This window comes from Ornithodoros turicata, chromosome 5 (genome assembly GCF_037126465.1).
Source record: "Ornithodoros turicata isolate Travis chromosome 5, ASM3712646v1, whole genome shotgun sequence".
Classification (NCBI taxonomy): Eukaryota; Metazoa; Arthropoda; class Arachnida; order Ixodida; family Argasidae; genus Ornithodoros; species Ornithodoros turicata.
In genome coordinates this window covers 1,634,995-1,658,956 of record NC_088205.1, presented here as the reverse complement: position 1 = coordinate 1,658,956, position 23,962 = coordinate 1,634,995, and the positions used below count along the sequence as shown (strand labels likewise).

Genomic DNA, 23,962 nt, shown 5'->3' with positions numbered 1-23,962 from the left:
AGCAGCAGCTGCTGGTTAACGGACAGCGAAGCAGTTGGTTAGACTGGTGCTCCATGGCAGATGCCTTGAGGCACGCAAAAGAGCAGCAGCTGCTGGTTAACGGATGGCGAAGCGATCGGTTAGACTGGTGGGCCATGGCAGAAGAGTTGCGGCACGCAAAAGAGCGGCAGCTGCTGGTTAACGGATGGCGAAGCAGTTGATTAGATTGGTGCTCCATGGCAGATGCCTTGCGGCACACAAAAGAGCCGCAGCTGCTGGTTTACGGACGGCGAAGCTATCGGTTAGACTGGTGGACCAAGGCAGAAGACTTGCGGCACGCAAAAGAGCAGCAGCTGCTGGTTAACGGATGGCGAAGCAGTTGGTTAGATTGGTGCGCCATGGCAGAGGCCTTGCGGCACGCAAAAGAGCAGCAGCTGTTGGTTAACGGACGACGAAGCAGTCAGTTAGATTGGTGCACCATGGCAGGAGCCTTGCGGCACACAAAAGAGCGGCAGCTGCTGGTTTACGGACGGTGAAGCTATCGGTTAGACTGGTGGGCCATGGCAGAAGACTTGCGGCACGCAAAAGAGCGGCAGCTGCTGGTTAACGGACAGCGAAGCAGTTGGTTAGATTGGTGCTCCATGGCAAAAGCCTTGCGGCACGCAAAAGAGGAGCAGCTGCTGGTTAACGGACGGCGAAGCAGTTGGTTAGATTGGTGCGCCATAGCAGAAGCCTTGCGACACGCAACACAGCAGCAGCTGCTGGTTAACGGACGGCGAAGCAGTTGGTTAGATTGGTGCGCCATAGCAGAAGCCTTGCGACACGCAAAACAGCAGCTGCTGCTGGTTAACGAACGGCGAAGCAGTTGGTTAGATTGGTGCGCCATGGAAGGAGCCTTGCGACAGGCAAAACAGCGGCAGCTGCTGGTTAACAGACGGTGAAGCTGTCGATTAGACTGGTGCGCCATGGCAGAAGCCTTACGGGACGCAAAAGAGCAGCATCTGCTGCTTAACGGACGGTGAAGCCGTTGGTTAGACTGGTGCTCCATGGCAGAAGCCTTGCAGCAAGTGAGAGAGCGGCACCTGCTGGTTAACGGACCGCGAAGCAGTTGGTTAGACTGGTGCTCCAGGGCAGAAGCCTTGCGGAATGCAAAAGAGCTGCAGCTGCTGGTTAACGGACAGCGAAGCAGTTGGTTAGATTGGTGCGCCATAGCAGAAGCCTTGCGACACGCAAAACAGCAGCAGCTGCTGGTTAACGGACGGCGAAGCAGTTGATTAGACTGGTGCTCCATGGCAGAAGCCTCGAGGCACGCAAAAGAGCAGCAGCTGCTGGTTAACGGACGGCGAAGCAGTTGGTTAGATTGGTGCGCCATGGCAGAAGCCTTGCGGCACGCAAAAGAGCAGCGTCTGCTGGTTAACGGACGGTGAAGCACTTAGTTAGACTGGTGCACCATGGCCGAAGCCTTGTGGCACGCAGAACAACAGCATCTGCAGGTTAACGGATGGCGAAGCAGTTGGTTAGACTGGTGCTCCCAGAAGCCTTGCAGCACGCAAAAGAGCGGCAGCTGCTGGTTAACGGTCGGCGAAGCAGTTGGTTAGACTTGTGCGCCATGGCAGAAGTCTTACAGCACGCAAAACAGCAGCAGCTGCTGGTTAACGGACGGCGAAGCAGTTGGTTAGATTGGTGCGCCATGGCAGAAGTCTTACGGCACGCAAAACAGCAGCAGCTGGTGGTTAACGGACGGCGAAGCAGTTGGTTAGATTGGTGCGCCATGGAAGCAGCCTTGCGACAGGCAAAACAGCGGCAGCTGCTGGTTAACGGACGGTGAAGCAGTCAGTTAGATTGGTGCACCATGGCAGGAGCCTTGCGGCACACAAAAGAGCGGCAGCTGCTGGTTTACGGACAGCGAAGCTATCGGTTAGACTGGTGGGCCATGGCAGAAGACTTGCGGCACGCAAAAGAGCGGCAGCTGCTGGTTAACGGACAGCGAAGCAGTTGGTTAGATTGGTGCTCCGTGGCAAAAGCCTTGCGGCACGCAAAAGAGGAGCAGCTGCTGGTTAACGGACGGCAAAGCAGTTGGTTAGATTGGTGCGCCATAGCAGAAGCCTTGAGACACGCAACACAGCAGCAGCTGCTGGTTAACGGACGGCGAAGCAGTTGGTTAGATTGGTGCGCCATAGCAGAAGCCTTGCGACACGCAAAACAGCAGCAGCTGCTGGTTAACGAACGGCGAAGCAGTTGGTTAGATTGGTGCGCCATGGAAGGAGCCTTGCGACAGGCAAAACAGCGGCAGCTGCTGGTTAACAGACGGTGAAGCTGTCGATTAGACTGGTGCGCCATGGCAGAAGCCTTACGGGACGCAAAAGAGCAGCATCTGCTGCTTAATGGACGGTGAAGCCGTTGGTTAGACTGGTGCTCCATGGCAGAAGCCTTGCAGCAAGTGAGAGAGCGGCACCTGCTGGTTAACGGACCGCGAAGCAGTTGGTTAGATTGGTGCGCCATAGCAGAAGCCTTGCGACACGCAAAACAGCAGCAGCTGCTGGTTAACGGACGGCGAAGCAGTTGGTTAGATTGGTGCGCCATGGCAGAAGCCTTGCGGCACGCAAAAGAGCAGCGTCTGCTGGTTAACGGACGGTGAAGCACTTAGTTAGACTGGTGCACCATGGCCGAAGCCTTGTGGCACGCAGAACAACAGCATCTGCAGGTTAACGGATGGCGAAGCAGTTGGTTAGACTGGTGCTCCCAGAAGCCTTGCAGCACGCAAAAGAGCGGCAGCTGCTGGTTAACGGTTGGCGAAGCAGTTGGTTAGACATGTGCGCCATGGCAGAAGTCTTACAGCACGCAAAACAGCAGCAGCTGGTGGTTAACGGACGGCGAAGCAGTTGGTTAGATTGGTGCGCCATGGAAGCAGCCTTGCGACAGGCAAAACAGCGGCAGCTGCTGGTTAACGGACGGTGAAGCTATCGGTTAGACTGGTGCTCCATGGCAGAAGCCTTGCGGCAAGCGAAAGGGCGGCAGCTGCTCGGTAATGGACGGCGAAGCACTTGGTTAGATTGGTGCGCCATGGCAGAAGCCTTGCGGCACACAAAAGAGGAGCATCTGCTGGTTAACGGACGGCAAAGCAGTTGGTTAGACTGGTGCGCCATGGCAGAAGGCTAGCGGCACACAAAAGAGCAGCATCTGCTGGTTAACGGAGGACGAAGCAGTTGGTTACACTGGTGCTCCATGGCAGAAGCCTTGCGGCACGCGAATGAGCGGCAGCTGCTGGTTAACGGACGGCGAAGCAGATGGTTAGGCTGGTGCTCCATGGCAGAAGCCTTGCGGCACGCGAAAGAGCGGCAGCTGCTGGTTAACGGACGGCGAAGCAGTTGGTTAGAGAGGTGCGCCACAACAGAAGCCTTGCGGCACGCAGAAGCGTAGCATCTGCTGGTTAACGGACGGCGAAGCAGTTGGTTAGACAGGTGCTCCATGGCAGAAGCCTTGCGGCAAGCGAAAGAGCGGCAGCTGCTGGTTAACGGACGACGAAGCAGTTGGTTAGGTTGGTGCGCCATGGCAGAAGCCTTGCGGCACGCAAAAGAGCGGCAGCTGCTAGTTAACAGATGGCTAAGCAGTTAGTTAGATCGGTGCGCCATGGCAGAAGCTTTCCGGCACGCAAAAGAGCAGCATCTGCTGGTTAACGGACGGCGAAGCTGTTGGTTAGGCTGGTGCTCCATGGCAGAAGCCTTGCGACACGCAAAAGAGCGGCAGCTGCTGGTTAACGGATGGCGAAGAAGTTGATTAGATTGGTGCTCCATGGCAGATGCCTTGCGGCACACAAAAGAGCGGCAGCTGCTGGTTTACGGGCGGCGAAGCTATCGGTTAGACTGGTGGACCAAGGCAGAAGACTTGCGGCACGCAAAAGAGCAGCAGCTGCTGGTTAACGGATGGCGAAGCAGTTGGTTAGATTGGTGCGCCATGGCAGAGGCCTTGCGGCACGCAAAAGAGCAGCAGCTGTTGGTTAACGGACGACGAAGCAGTCAGTTAGATTGGTGCACCATGGCAGGAGCCTTGCGGCACACAAAAGAGCGGCAGCTGCTGGTTTACGGACGGCGAAGCTATCGGTTAGACTGGTGGGCCATGGCAGAAGACTTGCGGCACGCAAAAGAGCGGCAGCTGCTGGTTAACGGACAGCGAAGCAGTTGGTTAGATTGGTGCTCCATGGCAAAAGCCTTGCGGCACGCAAAAGAGGAGCAGCTGCTGGTTAACGGACGGCGAAGCAGTTGGTTAGATTGGTGCGCCATAGCAGAAGCCTTGCGACACGCAACACAGCAGCAGCTGCTGGTTAACGGACGGCGAAGCAGTTGGTTAGATTGGTGCGCCATAGCAGAAGCCTTGTGACACGCAAAACAGCAGCAGCTGCTGGTTAACGAACGGCGAAGCAGTTGGTTAGATTGGTGCGCCATGGAAGGAGCCTTGCGACAGGCAAAACAGCGGCAGCTGCTGGTTAACAGACGGTGAAGCTGTCGATTAGACTGGTGCGCCATGGCAGAAGCCTTACGGGACGCAAAAGAGCAGCATCTGCTGCTTAACGGACGGTGAAGCCGTTGGTTAGACTGGTGCTCCATGGCAGAAGCCTTGCAGCAAGTGAGAGAGCGGCAGCTGCTGGTTAACGGACCGCGAAGCAGTTGGTTAGACTGGTGCTCCAGGGCAGAAGCCTTGCGGAATGCAAAAGAGCTGCAGCTGCTGGTTAACGGACAGCGAAGCAGTTGGTTAGATTGGTGTGCCATAGCAGAAGCCTTGCGACACGCAAAACAGCAGCAGCTGCTGGTTAACGGGCGGCGAAGCAGTTGATTAGACTGGTGCTCCATGGCAGAAGCCTCGAGGCACGCAAAAGAGCAGCAGCTGCTGGTTAACGGACGGCGAAGCAGTTGGTTAGATTGGTGCGCCATGGCAGAAGCCTTGCGGCACGCAAAAGAGCAGCGTCTGCTGGTTAACGGACGGTGAAGCACTTAGTTAGACTGGTGCACCATGGCCGAAGCCTTGTGGCACGCAGAACAACAGCATCTGCAGGTTAACGGATGGCGAAGCAGTTGGTTAGACTGGTGCTCCCAGAAGCCTTGCAGCACGCAAAAGAGCGGCAGCTGCTGGTTAACGGTCGGCGAAGCAGTTGGTTAGACTTGTGCGCCATGGCAGAAGTCTTACAGCACGCAAAACAGCAGCAGCTGCTGGTTAACGGACGGCGAACCAGTTGGTTAGATTGGTGCGCCATGGCAGAAGTCTTACGGCACGCAAAACAGCAGCAGCTGGTGGTTAACGGACGGCGAAGCAGTTGGTTAGATTGGTGCGCCATTGCAGAAGCCTTGCGGCACGCAAAAGAGCAGCATTTGCTGGTTAACGCACAGCGGAGCAGTTGCTCAGATTGGTGCACCATGGCAGAAGCCTTGCGGCACACAAAACAGCAGCAGGTGCTGGTTAACGGACAGTGAACAGTTGGTTAGATTGGTGGTCCGTTGCAGAAGCCTTGTGGCATGCAAAAGAGCAGCAGCTGCTGGTTAACGGACGCCGAAGCCAGTGTTTTGTACACGCATGTTTAGACTTGTTTAGCAGTGTCTTTCTTGTTGCAATTTGTATCCGCCACTAGTATCTCATTCTTCTCTTTCGCGCACTGAGCTATGACGGTGGCTCCATCTGGTGCAATACCTTGCAACTAGGTGGCCACCTGTCGTCGATCTTTGCAACTACCAGCCGTCAACAAGCAACATTGTGGTCACTGGTCACTCAAACATTGCAGAGCGGTACCTTCGGCACGGCATCGTTGATTTTCAAATATTTTTTTTTTCTCCACTCTGTTTCTATCTATTATTTTTTCTTTTTTATGACAACGAGTATCCCGAAACATGCAGGGTGGTCTGGACCTAATTGGCTCTAATTGCTAATTTAATCCTGTCCAAACCTCCTGTGTGTTTCCGGATAGTCGTGGTCATTGCACACTACTGATATTGCGACAAATGAAGTCCCCCCTAATGCAATGCGAACCAATTTTCTTAGGGCACGAAAGGAGCCACAATACCATTTAAAATGTATCCTATTTCTCCAAGGTTCTACTCTGTCTGGTTGCGTGCATATATGCTCTATGAAAGGCGGGAAGATATCAAGAAGTTGGAAAGTTTTATTATCTAAGACGCCTTTCGCGTTCATGCGGCACGTGCAGCATGTCGCCACAAAATTAGGCTGACTCACCTTACGTGTATGTGTACTTCCGATAATTTATTGAAGAAAAAAAAAGGACTCAAAGCTCTTTGGGTGCATGCGGTGTATGAGTTTATAAGCCCTTAAGCGTCGCATTACGAGCACTGGGCAGCTGTTTCCGCCTAATTGGGCCATTGTCGGCAATATGCCCTGGGACGTAACGTTTCAGTAGGTGGCGGCAGAAGGTCACGTAGAACGTGATGTCCTACCGCCAGGGCGAGTGTTGAGACACTGTGCAAACTAGGTGAAGTATGTAGTACCTGCGCACAGCTGACAACGGCCCAATGAAACGGAACAGCTGTCCAGTGGTATGGCGACGCTTCAGTACTCACAAATCCACACACTACGTGCAGACAAAGAGCTTACTAATAGTATTTTTATTATTTTATTTTTTGTCGTCAACATCAATTCCGGTTTCTTCTTTTTTTTCCCTATTCATATCATGTATCTCATACATACATACATTACCTCATATATGCCATGTATCTTCTTTGGTAGATTTTTTATTCTACGTGTATTACACTACAGGCTGTGTAAGATCCCCATCTTGCAAGACAAGCTGGAATGCACAGTGGTTGATCTGCCCTCCCGCGTTAAGTTCATTCCATTGAGCATTAAAGAGCGGTACTCAAGCTTCTGCTTGTTGGGCAGCTTGGTGCAGCCACTGATTACGTACCATTCCGTTAAGGTGCGCGCTTGGGCAGCAGCATGCATATGGACAGTGAACCACAGGGTTCTTTCACTATATCATTATATCCCCTCAGATATCTCATTGATCCGTATTTGCGCCACTTGATAGGAAACGAAAAAGCAGAAATCTTCAACTTACGTGATCTTTCACATACTCCGCTCTAACAATTAGTGTCGTCCAGTTCTTTGTAACTGCCGATCACTCACACGCTAAAACAAAATAAATGAGTTCGCCGCACGAAGGCTGCAGATCCAGCAGACACGCAGACAAGAGCAATGTAACCACAGACGCACGAGAATAACTATGAATACCAGTCGAGAGCGGTGGACCTCCTTATCTTGGCATCTTTATCTGTGACACACGTTTTCCCCAAGAAGTAAAGATGACGTGTACTGATGTCTAGGGGGAGATATCTGTCTGCGTTGCTGCAAATCGTGAACTCGCATGCCGTCGATAAAGAAGTAGTATGTGCTTACGCACGTCGGGCGATTGTCTGTCCTTCGTAGCTGTTTGCTGGGTGCCTCGCGCATATACTGTCAGTATATATTTCCTCAGGGGGGGGGGGGGGGTATACGTTTATTCCCGGAACGTATTTCGGAAAAGTCAGCCTGACCGAAGGTCGGCCTGCTATTCCTAAATCAAAATATGTCACAAAGATGAAGTAAAACCAAATATAAGATCATGAGGGTGGCGTGATGTGTAGATGACATGAAAGGTCAACTCATAATATATTTCCTCAGGCTACTGAGGAAATATAGCAAACCACTGATGTAGGGTAAGGTGGGGCAAGAAGAGAGAGAAATTTGCCTTTTTATTTTTCGTGTTTTTCGAAAAAAAACTAGCCATAGGGCGCATTCTCAGTGGTCTAAGGCTTCCAACATGTACATGCAGAACGGGCGTGGCCGGTCTAAAATAAACACAGAGCAAGAAATTCCAAAATGCAGATTGTTTGATCTTGCTACGTCGGGGCAAGGGTAGACATCGCGTGGGACAAGGTGAGGCACGCGGTGGTACTGAACTATAAAAAGTTTTGCAATCCAAGCAGACAGAGTAAAGCCCATGGACCCCTACACAACCCCCTTGAGACCACCGTCCACATGGTGTGCAATAAAAGCACAGAGATCCCGGTGCTAATTTGCTCCATTGTCCTCTGCAGACAAGGCACCGCTAGTCTGTTGTGTCGTTGGTCCCTCGCTTTTGCGTGTGCTTCTGCTTTGCTGGAAATATCCTGGGAATCATGAAACCTTACTGGAAAATTCAAGGCAATATGCAAAAACGAAGTCTCTGAGGAACAAGCATAAAGCCACCTAGTAGATGACCTACCCGTTTCTAAATTATATTACATTTAGATTAAACTGAAATTACATTAAATTGCGGGTTCTTGCCCTGTGCATGTAATCGGATGCATTTTTTTTTTTTCTTTTCAACGCAGGACGCCCAAGAGTGCCCCCATTTTGCATATATATAGGTGAATGAACAAAGGAATAGGATGTGGACATCGACAGAACGCGCCTGCGAAACGCTGCTACACAGATCACAAGAAAAAGGACTGCAGAAAATCGCGCCTTTTTTGGCGGGTCTTTACATTCCAGGCAGATGTAACAGATTTTTTTTTCTCTCTCTCTCTTCAACGCATACACCAACTGAACAATTCCCATGCAATAAAGCGGACATGCAGAGCCGCCCATGAGTCAAGTTTCAAGCGCATGGAGCAACGCGTCTCTGAGACAGGCGACGTCAGGCAAAAAATGTCGCGTCTTGCCCCGTGTCTCTTCTTCTTGTTTGTAGGAGGGTGAGAGTGGTCAGCCAAAGTCTAGTACCCCACCTTTCCCTAATCCGGCAAAAGGCGTCTACTGGCTGACTACAGAGAGGGTAGGAAGGAAAGAAACTTCAATCTTCGCCTTTTCATTTCTCCTCTTTTCTTTATTTTCTGTGAATTTTCGTTACCAAAGCAGGACAATGTACTGAAAGGTTAGGTCCATAGGGGATGGGTAACAGGTGTTGTACGAGATTGGTACACATCAGTAGCAGACCAGTGGAATGCTCCATTTCTTGGAGCTGCAGCGAGAGAGCAACCTTAAAAGATTATAGTACATCAAAACGTAAACGCCGGTAGTTCCGGTACGTCGTACTGCATGGTGTTATCCTTACTTCGTTATAGCTTAAGTTAGGCCTGCTTGGTCCGAAATTTCATGAACATCGCCTAGAGTGGACGTTATGTGGACAGGACTTGAAGTGTTTGCATCATATTTTGTGGTGCTCACACTCTCTTACATGGGGTGTGTTTACGGTTAATTGTTACCCTCTACGTATAAAGGTCGCCACATCTAACAAGAAAAATTCGATTCAGAAGCGGAATAGTTGTCCTAAAAATATCGTGTGAGCACTTTTTTTTTTCAACTTGTGCCACAGAGTACAAGTAATTTAAACAAACATGTTTGTATCGCGAAAAATTTTCTTTCTAAATGAGTTCCGCAATCCGCCAGGGTAAGATCACTTTATTACGGAGCCATTCCAGCTTTGCTCTAATCCATGCACAACGAAATGCACTCAGTCTTGCTCTATTAAGAACTGAAAAAAAAAAGTCCATCAATTTGTGGATCAGACGGAAATGCGTTACCATTAAAACTTGAAAACCGTTTGGAAACTCCCCTTCACAACGGTACACAACCCTTCAGCGACACTTCATAAACGCTAGACAACCTTTCACACAACCCTACACAACGCTAACACATGGTTCTTTCTGGCCCTCAGGTCCAAAATGACCATCCCCTTTCTCTCTCCTCGTGAGTGCCCCTCTCCACTTCCGTGGCTAGACAGACAGACCACGCCGCGATTCTTTCGTAGCGAGGACTCTAATGCTATCGCATTAAAAAAAAATCGTTGCATTGACAGGCGCGACTATGAGTCTTCGTTGAGATCGCTGTTCGCGTACTGCAACCTTGGCCTGAACATATACGCAAAGCCCCCAAATCTCGGGTGCTATTTCCTGCGGACGGCGCTTCACGACGAATTTGGTGCTGCTTGTCGTCCACTCGCAGAGGGAGGTAGTATTCAGACACCCTAGTTAGTTAGTTAGTAAATTAGTAAAATAAGATAAATCTTGGAGCTTTCAGCAATCCACCATGAGTGCTACCTGGTGCATCGCAAAAGCTGTATTGCTATTACAAACTCTGAATCAAAACCCTGAATCACAGCGGAATCCCTCATATGCCGGCCAGTCGGCACTTGCCTGGCTGACATCTCCTTTGTGTGAATAAACATATACCCCGAAGTAGCTTGCCGTTGTTGGCCGCACACAAGTGAGCATCGTCACCGGCTATATCCGAAAAAAGAGAAAGAATCACTCACCTTACACCCTATACCATATCCATCCGCGGCAATGTCAGAGACGAAGAAAAGGGTTCCATCTGTACAGCAGACAAACGACCGGCAGGCATCTTACTGTGCGCGTCATTTCCTCATCCGAATAGATGTAAAGTAACTAGCATTTTATCTGGGCTTTATCTGTAATAGGTCGTGACTACTACATATACAGCGGAAGAAAAAGCCTGGACGCGCCTCTTCTGAAGGCACCCTCTGGTGACGGCAGCAGGGATCCTGCGAGACCTTACCTGAAACACCTGTGGCAACGAAATGCTGCAACCTATCTCGAGAAATGCAAAAACTGTAAAGAATTACACTTTTGTTTATTTATTTAGTCTCGTAACACTTGAACGGCTCACCGAATACACTTCGTCGTCTAATATTTCGTCATTGGCTCAACAATTTAGCATTACGCCATAACGAGAGCACTGACAACGTTCGGTCAACAAAGTAAAAATGTCGCGTCCGTGTATTTCTGTCTGTCTCTTTGTCACGCCCGTAACAATTGCATCACAGTATTTGACAATGGAATGTTGTAGATGTGCTAGGTACTAGATGGTAACGCTGATCATCAGAATGACGTGGATGACGATGGGACGATGTCATTTACCTGCAAGGAAGAGAACACGAAAAGTCAACGACGCCTCTCTGGGTGGCCATAGGTTGTCCGGAAATGTAAGAAGAGATCTAGCAGCATGGCTCGGACTCCCGTGCATCTATAGAGTTTATTCACTGACGTCATCCCTCCAGAGGGCACTAACTTCGAGAAAGCGAAATCGCCGCCAAGATGTTGGTCCTCGAAGTTTGGTTCCGGTTTTCTGTCGCTGCTATACGCCATTTGGAGCTTTGTCAACGTTGCAAATATGGAAATTGCTTGGATTATGGTACAAATAATATTCACACAGTACAACAACTTTGAAACACCAAATGTGCGATTAATGCGATGTGGGTGAAGCTGAACAGTTGGAACCTGAGGACCTACATTAGCGACAGTGCCGCTTTCCTGCGGATGACGTCATGTGAATAAACTCTATAAATCATATCGTTCTGAGCAGACCGGCTGTTCTCGGTCCGTTCGTCACATAGACACTGTTATGCCAACACTGCGTCGACCAATTTCGTAAAATGTAGAAGAAAAATCCACACTCGCTATGCACATTCACTCAACTAAGACCGCCTATACAGTAAACAGAGCCTGGTTGTTTAAACGAAGTGTCCGCCAATCAAGGCGATTCCCCCCAATCCACGATCGTAGCATTGCCGACATCAGTCGCACGAGCAGCCATACCGAACCACAGCAGAGGCGTGTCATTGCCGACTCAACGCAACTTCAAATTCAATGACGTCACTAGAAGTCGTGGACACCGAAGACCGTAGCAGCTGTTTTCGTTGAGTCAAAACAGAAGTTGGCATTCATGTTGCCCGTCTGCTACAAATATAACAAAATAAATAAAGAACCAAAATACGCTGAGTCGCTACGAGCATTTCCTGGCGCGCTTCCTCGGGCACTTCTGCTCGCTCAAAGTGAATAGCAAGGCGTGACTTAAATCACTACGTAATTTTGTGGGCTCTACAGCTTCGAAGACTGTTACTGCTTGGACCAGTGTACCCTCCAAGATGCCGTCACTGTGGTGATTTGGAAGCCAACCTCTCGCGACCATGTAAGTCTCGTCCTCCCATTAAGACAAAATTACTTGGTCCTTATTGGTCAAATCCAGCCCACCGATGCTCTGCTGTAAGAACATTACTAAACTTTCTGGACAATGTAGAACTGCGGTCCTCACTCTTAGACACGTCATTATGCTTCCACCAAATTACCGCGGGCAATGAGGTTCAGTCTCGCCTGTGGCGATGAAACACCGCAATCATCGTCGCCCAAATAAAGTTGTTGTTGCTAATACAAGAAATAACTCTGTCAATGATATCTGAAAAGAGGCTATGACAGCAAAGGCGTGAGACTCCCTCTCCAACCAGATAGCACGGTGACTACCTGTATTTCCGAAGAGCTCCCCTTCTATCAGGAATCCAGATGACATCATAATGTACGCCTCATGAGTATAGCGAAGTACCGCTTGCTTATAGCCTATAGGATACGTGCTGCGAAGAATCTATTCCCGAACTTTTCTGGTGAACGTATCGTAACTGCAGATCATCAAATAAATGGCCCATCAAATCGCTCCACTCTGGCGCGATATTACAGGGATGAGAATGAGTTTGGAGTTTCAAGCAAAGCTAGATTCCACATTGGTAGGTTAGGCAGATCAATGGAGCTACGAAGCTAGGATGTAACGAGGAAATCTGTAATTTTCGACCGTAAGCCAAATTTCGTGGGGCAATAAAAGTACATAGTGATGATTAGATATACATATGCCTGTGCTTACCCAAGCACGATACCATGGCATGCGAGGTAATACCAGCCAGGCATATAGCGTTTAATGAGAGACTTTTTTTTCAATGAACTCGTCAGTTGCAGTTGAACGTCGTGTCTGTGCTGTCCTGCGTATTTTTCTCTAAGCGTTCTCCAACTTTGCAAAGACTTTACGTGGTTGTAAAGTTCGGAAGATTTCAAATTTATTGTTCACACTGTAAGCCTCTTTAAGCCTCTTCTCGAAATCTCTTAAGATGTTCGACGAATGCGGGCCTTGCACGTTTTAGAACGCTAAACGTTTACGTTAAAGAACAGAATTGCTACAGTTACTTAACGCGGGGTCAGGGAACTGAATAAGCAACGTGAATGTCCTGTTTTACCTAGTCGACGGGGTGTGGTAATTGGCAGCCTTTACGAAGGTTACTAAAGAAAAGGGCCAAAGCGCACGAAAGAAAGAACGAACGCTTCTTAAGCCGTCGTGTCCGAACCAAGTTCGTGACAAAAATGAAAAATACAGAGTTCATCACACGGCCGGGCTATACCATCGTACGCGGTACACCATGATACTCTTAGTCCAGACTCGGAAAAACACTTGAGTGGATCATTACCATATCAAAGAAATGCAGGAATTTCTCATTCATCCTTCACTCTGTGAGCCACTTGCGCTTTACTATTGTCACAATGCAGTGCTCTATGGTCTTGCAATGTTATTGCAAAAGAGGGGTGGAGGATTATAACAGATGACATTATATTCTGTCTATAAAAAAAAAATTAAAAAGCACTCTTCAACATGAAGCTCTCCAAGCAGCACAAAGCAGTTCAAATTCGTGTGCTATGTTCTTCCACTCGCCATTACTATTTCGCTACTCGCTCCTTTCTCGAACCACCCTTGCATATACGCTATATGCAAGTTGGTCAGCTGTCTGCGCTGCTCCCCAGTGGCCTCTTGCCCCTATTGCCCGTTGAGCGACCTCATTGGTCCTACTCCAAAATAATGAGGCATAATGTCAATGTTGTGGCCCACGTGGCTTCTTCTGTGAACCCATGCACCCTTATTGCTGCCTTGTGACTGGACGTACATTTTGTCACGTGGTTTCTCTGAACTTTGCCCGCTCCTCGCGCGACACGAACCGTTCAGCTGTAGAATATTGTAAACTGTAGAATATTCAGCAGTCAACTCACAGACGACTTCCGTGTGTCTTTGCAGACAGATGACGTGGTGGCCTGCCTCGTGATGGTGGTGGTGTCGGATTGGTGTTGCGGTGGAAGAGTTACTGTCAGTGGGAGTTGAAAGGCTCGTCACGATCCGCCTTGCGCATGTCTGGAAAAGATTGACTGCTACCTGCCGTCTCTGTCATCCTTCTCTCTCTCAGACGACTGTTTCTCTTGCGGTCAGAGTTGGGCGTCTCGGACAGCATCCGGTGCAGCTTCTGCTTGCGAACGAAAGATCCAGGCGTGGCACGGTTCCGTGGACTCGGCACGCTCAAGCTCGATCCCAACGCCTGCAAACGAGAGTGGGCACATACCCCCTTACATTAAAGAGATGTGGTTCATTGCCGTTTAAGCCACTTCCGATTGTGCGGTGCGTTAGAAAATAATATCTTGCACAGTTGTCGGAGGACAGTTTCATAACAAGAAACCAAAGCACGACACAACGCAAACGCTGCAACGCTGCTGCTGGTACATGCTGATGATGATTTGTATCACAATACGGAGCACGGTGCAACACTCAACGCAGCTCCAGCCGCCAGCCTCTCGTTACTATCTATAAGGCATGCAAATCTGCCTCCTGATCGTTATTATGCGGCCGCATTGGATGTACGAGCTGAACCCTGTGTACACCAGGCCTTCCCACAACGTGCAGTCTTTTATATAGAGCGCGCCCTCTTGAAACGCTTACCTACACAACAGGACCGTGGCAATAGATGAGACAAGCAAACATGGAAGGACAAACACAACATTTAAACCTCACAACGCCAGAAAATCAGAGTTTGTGAGTTTGTATCCCACTTCTGAAACATTTTCATCAATGCCATTTTGTAATATAACAGAAGCGATGTTAATATGTAAAGGCGCAATGCGATAAACGCTACCAATTGATGGCATAAGCGACCACCCACTTTCTCTCTTTCTTCTCTTTCTTTTTTTTTTTTTTTTTGAGGGGGGGGAAACGTCTCACATGTTGTCTCACAGTGCAATTCAAGGTCTTATTAAGAAATGCTTCTCTCTTATAGCCAAGGGCACAATTATGCAACTGCACATTGGAGCACTTTCGAACCCGTTACCTACCATGGCTTCAGCATGACACCAGGGCTACCACAACGTGCGTATGTTGTATGCACTTGGCCATGCTCCTTATCCTTATGTATATATCTATCTGTGACAGCTATATGTCTTGCGCTACGTTCCACCCCCGGCTTCTCAGAACCGCGAGGGTGCGTATTAGTAAAACGTCAGAAAACGTGCGGGTTGTGAAGTAGTTGGGGTTGCTCATTCAATGCTGCGGGTTGTGAATGTGCATGAGGACACCACTTGACATAACTATGCCAAAGCAAGTGACTATTATAACCCAATATAGTCCTAGCACGCTTCCAGCTAGGAATGTGGGGCAACAAAAATCAACGATTCACAACATTAAAGCTAAACATCGCACATACCTGTTTCTTCCTGGCCTGCACGAGTCCATAGACAAACGCGGCAAGAGTGCTTCGTGTGCTAGGATGCCGGTTCATAGAACGCACCCTCGCGATCCTTTTGCCCAATATATAGTACGTTTCCATCGTCCCCTTGCCCTTGACCGGCACGAGGCCTCTTGGTTGGACGTTGTAGCCGTGTTCCTCCAGAAGCTGCGCCGTTGCCTTTGGAACTTGGATGTGATCCATAGTGCCCGTCGAATCCATGCGACTGGCTTCATTCACTGTGTTCCCCCATATGTCGTACACGGGTTTCTTGGCGCCAATCACACCTCCTACCAGAGGGCCGTGACTAATCCCTGAAAGGACGGCAAAAGATGAACACACGTTGTGCTCACTAGTGAAGGCAAGTGAAATCAAAAAGCTTCCAGTAGGGAGACGCCTGTATTTCACCCGGACGAAGAAGAGTATGTGTTGTGATCTGAAGCTCTTGCGTTGTTAATGAAGTATCAGTATGTCTTTCTTTCGGTGAGAAAACCTATGATTAACGTTTAGTGAATCGACAAGGCCACATGCGTGTGGTAGCAACTCAGGCAACCAGTCGAGTTAGCGTTGTCCTTCGAATGAAAGTTCATGAAGGTTCATGTGCCTCCTGTATCTTTACTTGCAGTCATTCACCATCGAGGTCACGTTGAGTTGAGTGAGAACGAGTTTCACCTCGTGATTGGAACCGACCGTGAGTGAAATGTACGTGGCAAAACTTGAATATAATGGAAACCGGCTTTTTTACAAGTCGCTCAATCTGTGATCTAACGTGTTATGAACTATCACCATATCTCCTTATCTGGGCAATCGGCACTCTCGCCCATTCTTATTTTATTTATTTAGCTTGTTTGCCTTATGCGCTGGTATGAGCGTGCATTTTAAACTGTATTAGGTAGCCAAGTCCGCGTTGGACACTGCGTACGACGCGTGACGCAATATTTTGAGCGGAAATTGCTAATTGAATCATGGCGGTCGTAAACAGACCATTGCAAAACGCATAACCGGCGTAACTGCGTACATACAGTATAAGAACATCTCTCGTTTGACAACGTAGTGCTCCGAATTCTGATCTCTACGCGATTTCATTTTCAAACCAAGGCAGCCTATACAACGAAGGAGGTCTAAGCGTTTTGAAATAAACGCAAGCTTTCGCAACAGAAATTGCACAGGATTGATTCACTTACCTACACGTAGCTTGAAGCTGTTGAAGGAATGCTTATTGACGTCTTCCAACGCCTCCTTCATCGAAAAAGCGAAATCCACCAAAGCCGTTATGTGCACCCACTCGCACACGTTCTGTAAGCGTGCAACAAGACAAGCTATTCAACTGAATTGAACTAAAGCTGCTCAAAACATACACCGCAATACTAATGTCCGTTTGTGTTCCTTTCACGCACCTGATCTTTGGGATTTAATCCCGACGCGGCCATGTAGGTACTGCTGATTGTCTTGATTTTTTCTATGCTTTGGAAACGTTCATCGTCTAACAACTGGAACAAGCCAGAGCGCGTTTCTGATTTACAGAGAACACTATAACTTCATTCTAATGTGCTCGAATATATACAGCAACATGACCACTGATGTGTACCCCATCCTATATTCATGTACCTGGTCAAAATCGAAGATGATCTCATTCAACAGTCTGATGCACTCAACACCATTGTTGATGTCTTCTGAATAGAAACTTGCAAAATTAGGGATAGATGCAAAAAGCACGCCGCAGGAAACGTACGACTGTGCATAGAGTTCCTGGAAAAAGAAAGAGCGAAGGATGTAGTTCTGCCCAACTAAGAGTTATCTTATTTACGATTGTGCGGAGCATGTCTATACATATCACAGTAGAGGCACGCCAAAGCGCAAAACATTGTACGAGCAACATATGAATCGGAAACCCTGTGCACACGAGTCAGCGGTACATGTCGCAGAAATGGCATAGGATTAATGATTTAATAGCACGAATCGTGTTATCGCACGTAAGTAAGGTGCCCTGTTTCCTCTTTTGAGGAAACGCTATCTGGTGACGCCGTTCTGACGAAGTTCGCGAGCATGCATGGGTATAGCCCTCTCACCGTTTGCAAACAAGAAGGCCACTTAAAGTTTTAAGAATTTGATGTAATTTCTTCAATATTGTTAGTTGTAATTGCCATTTTCTGCTCCAGTTTACCTACATCCTTGGACACTTCTTTTGAATATGGCTACCAAGCTCTTTCTTGTTCATGAGCGTGGGGAGATAGCGTTTCTCTCGTAGTCAACGTGGTTTTTGTCCGCAATGGTTAATGAACGAGCCGGGGGGATGAGCTAAGAATCGACAACCGGCATGGGGCCACGACACACACTTCTGAAGCGATGTAGCCTTTTGGTATAGGAGCCTTCTTTTCTTTCCCTAGGGGACTAAAAACAATAAGTGCATACTCGTGAAGATACCGAAGTGGCTAAGAACGTGAAGTCATTTGCGCGTAGCATCGATACAAAGAGAGTCTCGTGATCTACGCAAAGGAATTCGGCTTCGTGAAACGGCGACGTTCTTGGTGCGCCTTGTTTCGGTTTTCACTATGTCGATTGATGAAAGAAATTAATGAAGAAATTAATCAATTTCCATCACTATGCCTACCAACGGTGTCGTTTCTTGTCTAGGTGTCTATTAAATCTACTCCCAGTTTGAATTTTTTGTAGAGGTGTCTATTCTTGCAGTTTCCCATGTCACCAAAATGGCGGTCGAGGGAGGCATCGTGGTACACTATCTCCTTGCGTTTAACACACCCTTTCAATTTGCTCCACGAGCCCGCTAGCTAGCTACAGCGTCACGGTCAGTGCGCTCTCGACAACAAAATAATGACTATATCGCTATAATGTTGGGCGTTCAGCGTCATATCTGGAAGGCTGGAACATGTCCTGATGCTTTGGTTCGGACTGGGGATCTTCTGCGTTTCATTACTTCGTGGTGCTATGCCATACAACCTACGCACCGCGGACCTTTCCTCGCACGTGTGCGAGGTTTAGGTTCCGACAGAGTGTCAGGAAGGGTCAGGTTCACGCTTCTCGGTGTCTTACTATTAGTAGCACAGCATCAATGTTCCGTAGGGGACACGGTTGTCTAAAATCAGCACTCCGTGGCTTTATCTCATCTCAAATCTCCAGATGTTGCGAGACTATTTCTTTCGAGTAATGAACACGTGCAGCACATGGTCCACCTTCAAATACAGTATTGGCACAACATTTTCAAGCGCAACCGAGGTAATATAGGACGGCGAAGTACCGACAGGTGATTTTAGCTAACGGTGTCCCCAACACAGATGGGTAGAAATCCAGCGAACCGGTAGAGATGTAGGAAGGGAGTTGCCTCAGGACAGAAGCCGCCGATATTTCGAACAGAGACTGTTCTTCTTCTGGGAAGAAGAAGAAGGCCCAGAAGAATAACAGTCTCTGTTCGAAATATCGGCGGCTTCTGTCCTGAGGCAACTCCCTTCCGTGTCCCCAACAGTACGTTAAGAAACATATACGATGTCATACGATGGCTGCCTACCTCGTTTTTTCTGTCGTGCGTTAAAAAATATGTGGCGACGTGGTCTGGGAGGACGTTTCTCAGCAATTGAGTATTGTAGCTGCATATTTCTCGCATGCTTTGCAAGTCCGTCTGGGCTTGACGTTTCCATAAAAAGTCTAACCGGGATGTCGCTTCTGTCTGAAGATAGAACAAACGCTCTCTATAAGACTCTGTTGCGCACAGCTAGACAAAAAGGTGAAGTGAACTCTTCCTACCAATCTGCAGTGGTAGACAACGATGTAGAAAAATACAGCAATCAAGATGGGCATTCGGTCGTCAGCAGATACTATCCTGTTGACAAGAGAGAAGAATGTAATGATGCAATGCAGTGAAACGCTATGGTGCAGTTACATAGCTGATGGCCTCTTCTCTCTATTCGGATTATAGCAACGACGAGATGCTTACACTCCATATCCCTTGTGCGACCTCCTGAAGACGTCTGCGTACAGCCCCTTTACAAGCAGTATGTCTGCAACTGTCATCACTGTAAGCAGGGCAACCTTGATGAGGAAGTTGAGCTTGATGAATGCCGAACACGCGACCATGCATAGGATCCATGTGAAAACGTAGTACTGGAAGACAAGTGTGCAACGACATCACTGTCGGGCGGTATGTTTGTTTGTACAGTAAAACGTGCTGTTGGTGTGTTATTACACGGGCGTTTGTAGATCGGAAGGTGGTACCAACCGCTCCGGAAGCACTATAAGCTAATCACCTCATACTTGGCTGGCATTACGCTGGTGTTTTACAGGGACAGCTGTTAGTGCCATGCTACCCGAGATCGCGGCATCCGCGGAAGGAAGGAGTGAGAGGCGATCAGAGGGGAGAGACCACGAGCACGTCATTGCGCTCTGTTCCATCCTGTGCTTAACAGAGACGTGGACGGATCCTACCGAACGAACACCCGACCCGAACGAACTGTTGTAGGTGAAGGGGTTTGAGTGTAGCTGTGGCTCTCGACACGACTGCAAGAATCGCACGGCCGGCGTCCCTACCATCTATATGCGAGATGGGATCAACGGTTCACCCCTACACCTCTTTGGTGACTTCCAAGACGTGGGTGAGGTGCAATTTGAGAGTGGACTGGTCATCGTGGCCGCCTACTTTGCCCCCACCGCAACAACTCTGCGACATCTGAACTGAGAGCGCAAGATACACGGACAAAGAACGGAGAAACAGACAGGACGGGCGCTAACTTCCAACTAAGTTTATTGAAGAAAATGAGTAAGAAAGCATAAACCCCCTCACAGCACACGTGTCACATTCTGGGCGCACCGGTTCTGAGCGCACTGGTTCTGAGGAAGATCAGTTCCTTTTCGGTTAGAGATACAGATTAGATTAGAGATACAGATAACTCTGCGAGTTATAACGTGCCTCACCAACGCCTTAGCAGTCCACACGTCATCGCCGATACTGGGGCACGCTGGGGGACCTTAACATCGCCGCGAAGACCACCGACTTCATCACCTGTCTACAAGAAGCGATGATGTTGGAACTGGCCACCACAACAGGGGCCGTAACAACCTCGAGAAAGACCTGCATTGATTTGGTCTTCCAAAACCGAGACCTCGTCAAGAATATCGACCGATTCACCTCACCTTTCACTTCACAGACGACACGGCAGTATTCGTCACTCTAAGATAGTTGTGCATACATCAGCAATACAAGTGTCAACATTCAGACATGACAGCTCTCGCTGAAATTCGCGTTACACATCGGTAACTGTCCTGTGATTTTTTCCCTTCTTTTTTTTTTTTTTTGTTGTGTCGCTTTCGTAGAGCACATCCGTAGTACCAAAACTCCCTAATGGTGTGTTTTTTACACCGGCGATTGGCTTGTGTTTTCGGATCCATTATCAGGAACACCATCTCTACTAAAACTCGCTACAGATATATACAGGGTGCGTCACGTAAGGCTGACCAGAATTTTTATAATAAAAGCTATGAGAGCAGCATAGTTGTTGTTTTCGCAGTTGAGTTGTACGGCCACGCGGACACCCTCTCGAAGAGAGTATGTAACTACTAGATGACTAATTACTTAAAATTCATTAGTTAGCTTTTTAATTAGGGGATTTCGAGCAAACGCGAGATGGCAGATTGTGAAACTATCCTAGTTGCGAGCCATTTCACGTTTAACAAATCCTGAAACCCGCACGTGCGTTAAAATATCCATCCCCTGATTTCGATACGCAAATGGCACGAAACCGAAACTGCGGCGACCAGGAACGTGGGGGGGTACAGCGCTGATTTCACGTCAGAGGGCCACGTGATATGGAGCGATGGAGATAATTGGAGTAGGTGCCGCTCAGTTGGCCAGATATACCGCTTTCCGGCCCAGATAAGCCTCCGTCGACGCGCTTTTTCGGTTTCGGCTCATTTGCGTGTCAAATGAGCATATCATCAAATGAGCAAACGCATATCCGGGATGGATATTTTCGCGCACGTTCATGTTTCAGGATTTTTTTAAACGTGGAATGGTGTTCAACGAGAATAGCCTCCCCACCCGCGAAAACTCCGTTCGATCTGCACATGATTTCCATAATAACACCATGTGTCTGTATGTGATACCTCAGTGCAGGACGTTCACGTGCTAAAGATACCAAGAGTATCTCACCTGGGGATAACAACAGAGGGCACTGTCGGCGGTTTCGTTTCTGCAGGTCAAAGTTGAGTTTCCATTGATACGCTCGCACACAAACTGCAGAGCAAAAGTAGCGTCAGTAAGCTCATATTCCCTTAGTGACATCGCGACATAGAAATAAAGTATGTGGTGTCCCTACCATGGTTCCAACGGAAGCAAAATAGATGAGTGCCAAGGTAGTGCATATGATCACGTTCCTCCAGAAACACTCTTCTTCGAGAGTCCTCGAGATCAGGGTGAGCCGCGAAGGAGACCAAGAACACTCACTGCCGACCGCAGCAATTACGATGACGATGAGAAGAAGAGAGACGATGGGGTAGGATATGGCCATGAACAAGGATCTGAATAGGACACGAAACACTTAATTATATCTATTAGACCTGCTCCTATCCTAATCTTTTTTATGGTAATATATTTTTTTTTTTTACATTAGCTAGGTGATTGTCTTCTGAGATGTTTACGAAGTACACAGAAAATAAAAGCAATATCAATAAAACATACATTTATTTACAAGTCACAAACACTCGAAAGTAAAACTATAGTTATCTGATTAATTACTTTCATATTTATTTTCATTATTCTGTGTCAACGAAAAGGTAAATGCTAGTCGCAATCTAATAACACGCCAATGAAGAGGGAGAGGGAAAATAAAAGGAGTGCATATCGATGGCAACAACCGCGTATCGTGCTACAATCAGGACGCGATAAGAAAGACGGTCCACACCACACAGATAAAAGAGCGAATGTTGTCTATTGGAACGTGATGCACAACTAACGCATATCATACACAGCAGATTTGCCCAGCAAATATCACCACTAGACATGAGACAAGTCACACTAAGACATGAGACATCTTCAAGCCGGACAAGTTATCAGACATGTCCATGTAACTAACTGCATGTCTTCCTTAAATATGCTATCTGTCAGGTGTTTTATTTATTAGAACTAAATTTGTGTCAGGAAACCTGTTAAGAGGAGCCAGCTAAGCAACTCTGCTGACCAAAGGCAGTGCATCTTCATTTCCGTAGTACGTTCCTGAGAAACCCAAACATAAAGGTGAGAGGTGAGAAGGCTGCTTACTTTGGCAACATTACTCCCTGGCAGATGATGATGAATAACCACGCTATGAAGGCACAAGTCATGTTCGAACGGAACACCGTATCATGAACCTGGTGTTGTTGGAACTGCGAGACATCGAAATTCGCGCTCTTCAGAATGACATAACGACAAAAAACAGTTGCATTTGTTCTAGAATATATACAGTTGCCTTCCTTCTTTCCATCTCTCTCTCTCACTCTCTCTCTTTCGTCTATACCGTGGCAGGCACTTGTAAGCCTTTATGATCATTCGGGGTCGTAGAAACGTACTCGTGTTTTAGAACAAGTCAACTTGTACAGCTCCGCTCCGCTCACAAGTCTAAAAACGCCCGTGATTGGCTTAGGCGGGCGCATGACGCTTCCGGGTGACGACGTAGAAACTGTTGCTTCTACACGGATCACGTTGTGAAAATACTTGCCGACGCAGTTAGAGCACATTTAGTACGTGCTTTTAAAGCAAACACGTAAATTATTCGACCTAACAAAACACGTGAATCAGCCTCTCCGTCTAATTGGCGTCCGCCATTTTCTCGTAACCCCCCCCCACACACACACTTTATGTGCGGACTACATTATTAGTTGGCGGAGATATACCTCTGTGGCTGTCGCTCTTGTGCAGTCACCGAGTTAGTTATAGTGTGCACTGAACGTCGGGGGAACACCTGGGGAAGTGCACGGTGATGAATTTGACCCGAAGGTAAAGTTATGGATCTTCGCTATCAGATTATCACGTCTGTCTGAGCAAGGACAAATCGTAGGAAGACGTTCTAGCATGCGAAAAAAGAAATGTTCCAACCGAGCACTTCTATTTGAATGCCTACCTGAATTTCTGTGAGGCGGCATTTGAAGGCAAGGGTGAAGAGGCTGACATTTTCGCGACCCATCTTTTTGTTGCCCTCAATCTCGATCTCGTGATCGATGAGCTCGTTGACGTCCTCACTGACGGACGCAGTCAGGCCCGTGTGACGGCGAACGGATGAACGACTTTCGGCCTCCGGCGAAATACAATCTCCGCCGGGTAGTGCTCCGTCCTGCGCAGGTGCTGCTGCGGAGCCTGGCTCGCCATCCAACGCGTCTTCGTCGTTCAAGTTGCCTAGGTTATCCAACTGCATTGTAACATATCCTTAAGTGGTGTGCAGTGTGCGGTGGCAATGAGCTGCTATCTATATAGGTATCGAGGTAGAAGATGAAAGCCTGCTTAAGAGCAAATAACCAGGGTGCTCTTAGGAAAGTATTGTGTACGGTCTATTGACTTTTATTTCTGGTTTGTACAGACCCACGAATATTTGGTGTCACTTGTTTGCTCATCTAGCCGAATATTGTATGTTGGGGCTACACAAAGACGGAAAACCACACAACGAAGTCTGACTT

General features: G+C 48.2%; 1 protein-coding gene across 3 annotated transcripts in view; it reads right to left on the bottom strand.

The window, feature by feature from the left end:
• Nucleotides 1-10,568: 10,568 nt before the first annotated feature.
• The window catches only part of LOC135393790 (adenylyl cyclase 78C-like), a 288,020-nt gene continuing 274,626 nt past the window's right edge, over nt 10,569-23,962 (bottom strand). For all 3 annotated transcript variants that reach the window (XM_064624059.1, XM_064624060.1, XM_064624061.1), the window contains exons 11-24: nt 23,413-23,697; nt 22,575-22,678; nt 21,634-21,835; nt 21,468-21,551; nt 19,260-19,426; nt 19,070-19,145; nt 18,834-18,992; nt 16,919-17,059; nt 16,708-16,800; nt 16,495-16,606; nt 15,290-15,624; nt 13,975-14,134; nt 13,815-13,906; nt 10,569-10,874 (exon numbers count right to left, since the gene is read on the bottom strand). In XM_064624059.1, the coding sequence (XP_064480129.1) occupies nt 10,836-10,874; nt 13,815-13,906; nt 13,975-14,134; nt 15,290-15,624; nt 16,495-16,606; nt 16,708-16,800; nt 16,919-17,059; nt 18,834-18,992; nt 19,070-19,145; nt 19,260-19,426; nt 21,468-21,551; nt 21,634-21,835; nt 22,575-22,678; nt 23,413-23,697 (2,049 nt within the window). In that variant the 3' untranslated portion in view covers nt 10,569-10,835. The remainder of the gene's footprint in view (nt 10,875-13,814; nt 13,907-13,974; nt 14,135-15,289; nt 15,625-16,494; nt 16,607-16,707; nt 16,801-16,918; nt 17,060-18,833; nt 18,993-19,069; nt 19,146-19,259; nt 19,427-21,467; nt 21,552-21,633; nt 21,836-22,574; nt 22,679-23,412; nt 23,698-23,962) is intronic.